This window comes from Malurus melanocephalus, unplaced genomic scaffold (assembly GCF_030028575.1).
Source record: "Malurus melanocephalus ecotype Western Australia unplaced genomic scaffold, MMel_1.1 scaffold_341, whole genome shotgun sequence".
NCBI classification, from domain to species: Eukaryota; Metazoa; Chordata; class Aves; order Passeriformes; family Maluridae; genus Malurus; species Malurus melanocephalus.
The window spans coordinates 37345-43864 of NW_026623573.1; the positions used below are offsets into that span (position 1 = coordinate 37345).

Here is a 6520-nt window from a genome sequence, read left to right on the forward strand (position 1 = left end):
TCACACGAGTTCCCGCCCATTATTATTTTGTGCCCCCACACAAATTTCTGCCCCCCCACCATCTTGTGCCCTCCCACAGGAGTTCTCGCCCATTATTATTTTGTGCCCCCCACACAAATTTCTGCCCCCCCGCCATCTTGAGCCCACCCACACGCGTTCCCGCCCATTATTATTTTGAACCTGCCCACACAAGTTTTCGCCCCCCACACCATCTTGTGCGCTCCCACAAGAGTTCCCGCCCCCTCCCACCATCTTGAGCCCACCCACACGAGTTCTCGCCCATTATTATTTTGTGTCCCCCACACAAATTTCTCGCCCCCCCACCATCTTGTGCCCGCCCACACGAGTTCTCGCCCCTCCCGCCGCCGTTGCCCAGCAACGCCCGAGCGGCCCCGGCTCATCCTCGTTCCCCGCGGCCATGAGGCGCCCCGGCTCCAACCCGCTGGAAGCCTTCAACTACATAGCGCGGGATGACTACTGGTAACGCCCGGCCTCGGCAGCCTCTGCTGCTGTTCCCTCTCCACCTTCTGAAGGGGTTTTCATGTATTTAAAGAGCGTGTGCGCTAGTCAAGCTTTGGTAAAAATATCAGGGCTTTTAGAGCCGTCTGCAGCGCTTCCCTCTTTCCCCGCCGGCTGTGGGGACGGGGCATCTCGCCAGTCAACAGTAAATGAAAGTAAATCTGAAAGGGCATTGGTACTTATTTTTCAACCGCCTCCGCTTCTTTCTCTTTATAAACAATCATTTAAAGGCAGTGCGTTCACACGCGCTGTTTCAAACCTCTGGAAAGTGTTTTCCCAATAGCTTTAAGTCAGGCAATGATAATTTGTACACGAACCTGCTGTTCTGAGGTGAAAGCTTAAAGGTTCCAGCTAAAGTGCTGTGCTTTGTGACATCAATAGTTGGGTTGGCGTGTTGGAGTTTTTTTAATGGAAGTTTTCAAAGCAATCTTAAATATTTCTCTGTTGGTTTCAGGAAAAGGCATATTGAAAGTGAAAGAGACGCTGCAAAAAGATGGGCCGACAAATGGGGATTTTTGAAAACACCGCTTGAGGAGGTAAAATTGAATTGCATATGAGCAATATATGAAATCTACTTGTGCACAGATTTACCTGGACACAAAGTTATGAGAATACAGAAGGCTCAACATGTACTGAGTATGCTTTACTAAGCTGGGATCTGAGGTAGCAACTGCACTACTTTTGAGATAGTTCAAATATTCCGTTTCCTTCTGAATAAAGTACATCAAGTGGTAATTGATATGCTGTGCATATTCTGATGTATTTCTCTTGAGAAGCATGACTCCTAATAGTGCTAACAAGTACTAGATGCACACTGACAGGAAAATATTTCCCCTTTGTCTCTCCATATGGTATTTTTAAAATCTAGGGGAAAAGGTTCCAGCTAATTAAATTGTCAGTGGGAGAATCTACAACAAATGAAAATATTTGGAGTGATGTCTCTTCTCAGTGATGTTTAGATATTACAATACAGTAGCACATGAGGTTACATTCGGAATCACAGTATTTCTTTGCTAAAGAACAGGATTAATGTAGCTCCTGCATAGTTACAAATGTACTTTGCATGTTTTCTGATACAAAAAAAAAAAAAAATTAGTAATTTCCAAAGCTTGAGATGGAAAGAACAGGAAGTTCAGATGCAACAATGAGGGGAATGGTGTGGATGTCACATATTACAGTATATTTCAAAAGATAAAGAGTCCAGTTTTTAATTATGTTTTGATTTTAGTTGCTCGGAGAAGAAAAGAAAGTTGCAAAGCCCAAGATAGAGCTTCCAGATCACCTGCGGGTTCGTCCTGTGACACCTGTGGAAAAATACATTAAGGTTAGAAAATTAGATTTTAAAATTGCAATACAGCAACATCTGCCTTAAGAAACCACACAAGCTCTAAAAACCAGTTGTTTTATAGAGGGGGGTCTTTAACTTAAGGTCAAAGTAAACTGCATTTGCAAGCCAGGCTTGTCTTTAAGACAAGGAATTGCCCTTTGGATATGGTTGTAATTTTTCTACCTTTATTTAAGAGTCTTCCTTTTGGCAGAGACAATGCCACTGTCCTCTTCAGTAGCACAAATTAATAAGAAGCCAGTTCTAATAATCCAAGTCATAATTGTTTTGTTTATGATTTATATGTATATGTTTAGAATCTTAAAGCTGTCAAACAGCTGGGAAGCAGAATGTGACTGATGGTTTAATTTATAAATATGGTGTGCCAGAATCACCAGTGAATAGAGTAACTCTACAGGCAGCTAAAGCAGTGACACTGGGAGAGGAAGGTACTCACGAAAGGGGAAGCAGAATATGCTAACAAAAAAGGTTAGTCCACTTAGAGAAGATTAGGGAAATAAAGGAGATTGGAAAGTCTTACTTGCTGAACTAGCTTTCTTTCAAAGGATTCCAAGGGTGGGGAGATAAGGAAGTTGTAAAAGCTTTTACTGGGATTAAATTAAAGTTTAAGAGCTAGTGCTGAGTGTGGCAAAGAAATGAAATGGCATCATCTCTGCCATTAGTGCTACTTGTTCTTCAGTTTTGTCCCAAACCTCCAATTTCAGTTAAGTTGTAATTTCAGTCAAGGTTGAGCCCTATGACGGTGTTGGTGCATTAACAAATCCTGCAGTCACCAGCTGCTCCACAATCCTGCAGAGTTTGGTGCACATTGCAACACAGTTTCCATTTCACCTCAGAACAGGGAGGAGGAGAAGGGTTAGCTGTGATTTAGGTCACTCTTTACATATTCAGAGTGAAGTTTCGTACCTCCTTATTCAGAACTGTGTGTCTTTCTGCACATTTACCTTGTGGTAGCAGTCAAATCTGTTCTCTCTAGGTTAGACTAATAAAAGCTTCTGGATAGTCCCCTCCCCCAGACCAAAAGTGGGACATGATTTCCTTCATTATCCTGCTCAGTGGGTGGCACTTTTGGCCATAAAAATTATCTTTTCTGAGGAACTGCTCCACCTAAATATCATAAACATTTTCTAATCTTGGCCAAAGAACAAAGTGAAGCAGCTCTGGCAAGAGAACTGAAACATTGTTCTCTTGCTGTGTATTTCTCTGCTAAGTCCCCAGATGCTGAAACCATAGAACGTGCCCAATTGAGATGATTCAGCCAAAGTAAGCACAGCAGTCAGTGAACAGAGACTCTTGGCTTTTCTTTTGTTTCCTTTTTAGCTAGATTAGTTGCAGATTAACTTGCTGCTCACCCATCTTTTAGAGTAGAAGGAAGGTAGAATGAGTAAGTCCTTCTTGATGCAAAAGCCATCTTGGTTAGTAATACCTTTGGCATTTGGACATAAAATTATTATTCCGTGGCTGCATTGCTACCAAATACATTACAGCAAGGAGAAACCACTATTTCTCCTGTTTATAGAAGCTAATTACTTTTAAATATGATGATGATGATTATCTTCAGATTTACCTTTGTTTCTATGCATAATAAGGAAAAAATTATTCATGTAAAGCAATTAAAGCCCTTGGTATTGAACCAAAATTAAAAGAAAAAAAAAAAGAATGCTCACATACACTACTAAGCAATGATTTGATTTTTTGTTTTAGAACACTGCAGCACAAAAGATGATGTTACATGACAGAAACTGCAATCAAAAACCTTTTCATCATGCAATTTTACATGTTACTTTGATTTTAGGTGCTTCCATCTCCTCCAGTACCTAAAACTACCCAGGGATTTATTGGCTGGAGATCAGGTATTCCAGAGCTGGGACTTGAACACGATTATCAAATCCAAAGCTGCAAAGGAACCGTCGATACTATGAGAGAGACCATGTGAGCCCCCTGAGTGACATTATGAAATAAAGAGTACACAGGCACATAATGATTCCCTGCATTCCTAAGGAAATATCCCATAGTGGACTGTTGATCATTTCTGCAATTTATGTAAAAATCCACAATCATTTTGGTAAAATGTGAACATTTTCATGGAGCATTTTACTTAATTGAAATCTGTGGCATCCAAGCTGTTAGCTCTGCTTCAGAGCTTCTGCTTCTAGCTTAGAAATAACAACGAATAAACTCAGATAAACATCACAGAGTAGGTAATATTTTTGTTAGCACCGGTAAGACTATAATTTTAAAATATTCATTGGAAGTTGGAATGACAGAGCAAATTTTGATAATTGTTTCTCCATGAGAACCTCTACTCATAAAAAACACTTTCATGTATTTTGTTTTTTGTGTTGGATGTGCTTTGCAGGTATTTCATGTAGTTACACATATAAGTGAAGGAAGTTCTCAGTAAAGGAATAGTGCATACAAAGGCCACAATGACACAAAGTCACTTTGAAAAATCAGTTTTGGTATCAAAACAGGGCTTTTTCCCATTAGTTAATCAGGATGTAAACAGGTTACAAAGGATTTATGTGGCTTCAGTTTTGTGTATACCAATTTTGCACCAACCAGGAAGAGATCCTGAGAACCAGCAGGTGATTGCACTGGTGTAGCTCCCTCAGTGCTGTGGAGTTCAGTCTTGCACTTCATCACGTACCCAAAGTTTTCCCAAGATTTCTGGAAACTGAGAAAGAGACTTCAGTTGCAGCAACTCTTTGCACAATATAATTCTATCCAAGGTGATTAAACCAGGAGGTTGTTTAAACAAAGAAGAGCCTCCAAGAAGTCAACACAGGCAGCTCCCTCTAACTCCTTATCGCTTAAAAAGAGGAAAGGTTTTCCTCTTTAACCCTGCTGCAAGGTGTCCTTTGTGTTCTGCAGCCATCAATATCTACTGCTTGAGTCAGCACTAAGTCCTTGGCCTTCACAGCAGTAAGTCAGCAGCTAGTGTTTGTTCTTCCCTTCTTCCCAAGAAATGACTCACAGTGATCAACATCCCACCTTTAATTTTTTTTACATCCACTTCCAAATGCCCACAAAATAATAATATTTTACTTTTTTCCATATTCTTTAAAAATAATGGAGAAGTGAGTCATATCCTTTGGAAAGATTACCAAGGAGTGAGAACACATAGCAGAAGCAACTTCAGACACTTTACTTAAAAACCAGAATGAAGAATAACTTGGAATCAGACTCTGGAAACTTAAGTTAAATTGTAGTTTAGCTACTAACCATAACCTGTGTACTGTTCTTTGAACAACCAAGATAATTGTAAGAACAATATTTAAAATCAGCATGCTTTCTTGTCATTGCCAACTTTGTATCACTTGCTTATTTTAATCATATGGTTCTTCAGTTTATTTTAAGGTCATGAAATCTTATTCTTGTCTGATTTATATAAACAGGTATAATAATGATTAATGTGTAATTTAGCAGCAATCAAATTACATTAATTCAGGCCAAATGAAAGGGGAACTACAAGACCACTGGTTTTTAAAGTTATATTAGAGAACCAAAGCTGGCACCAAATATCCAGTGGATGTTTGTATGAAGTGGAATCCAAATCCAGATGAGCCATTGTTGGATTTTGAAAGCCGAAATAAATTCTTTGTCCAGCATCTACAGTTGGACATTCCTGAATCTTGTTCCGATGACAGAATATTAACTCTGTGCTAACAGTAAGGGTTTGTTATTGTACATTTTGTCACTTAAGGTACCTTTACTTCAGGAGATCCTTGTGACCCAGAGACTGAAAGGGTGCTTTGGAGAATAAACCTACTCAGTGCTGTGCGTGAGACATTTCTGCAGTGGCAAGAAATTTCAGTGACATCCCAGCGACACCCACTGCAGTCCCCAGCCTGAGCACAAACTATCTCCAGTTCCTCCTATTGGCTGCTCCATCAGCCTGAGGTAACTTCAGTTATCTCATTACTGAGATTGTTTCCTTACAAAACAGAGGATGAAGATTTTTTATCGTAATTTTCAGAGGCAGAGAGCTCCTCATTTGCACACATTTCCTCCTTTAGTGAAGGATTCCTTTTGGTTCCTCCCACGTTCTACAAAGTAGCAAAGGACATTAATCTAACAGTCACTGGCAACCACAACAGAAACCTCTGCTCCTGTGAAGCCCAGTCCAGGTCCCAGGCTTTATTTGCTAAATATGTTGTGTTTTGTTCCCCTTGAAACAGTGCCCTTGTAGCAAGACAGATAAGGCCCACTCACAGACTATTACCTTCTTCCTGACTCCTGTGGTTTTCACATCCCATCAAGTTGTCATTTAGTTGAAAGCATGTCAGACCATTTCACAGGACCATACTGGAATAAATTTAACTATACTGGAAATTGATCCTGTTGTGCTGAAACTGTGAAACTCATTGGGTTAGAAGTGAACAAAACATCATCCCTCAGTCACACGTGGAAAAGACTAATGGTACTGAGAAATAATTTTAAAATATAACAGTTTTGTTAACCTCACATGTCCAATTTTAGGTGAGCTGCACTCTACAGTTACATATGAGATCTGGCTGAAATTTGGAAATTATTAGACAGTAATATGCTTTAATTAATGGAAATTACACTTTTACACCTTGTGGTTGCAGGTTGTGTATGTGACCCAAGTGATTCAACTTTGAATTTGGCCCTTTCCCTCTTATTTCCCCCCTC

General features: G+C 40.0%; 1 protein-coding gene across 1 annotated transcript; it reads left to right on the plus strand.

The window, feature by feature from the left end:
• Nucleotides 1-385: 385 nt before the first annotated feature.
• Nucleotides 386-5682, plus strand: CIMIP1 (ciliary microtubule inner protein 1). Its single transcript, XM_057378144.1, has 4 exons — nt 386-480; nt 974-1055; nt 1748-1843; nt 3660-5682. Exons 1-4 carry the CDS (start codon nt 419-421, stop codon nt 3798-3800), a joined length of 381 nt encoding a protein of 126 aa, XP_057234127.1. The 5' UTR covers nt 386-418; the 3' UTR covers nt 3801-5682.
• Nucleotides 5683-6520: the final 838 nt, after the last annotated feature.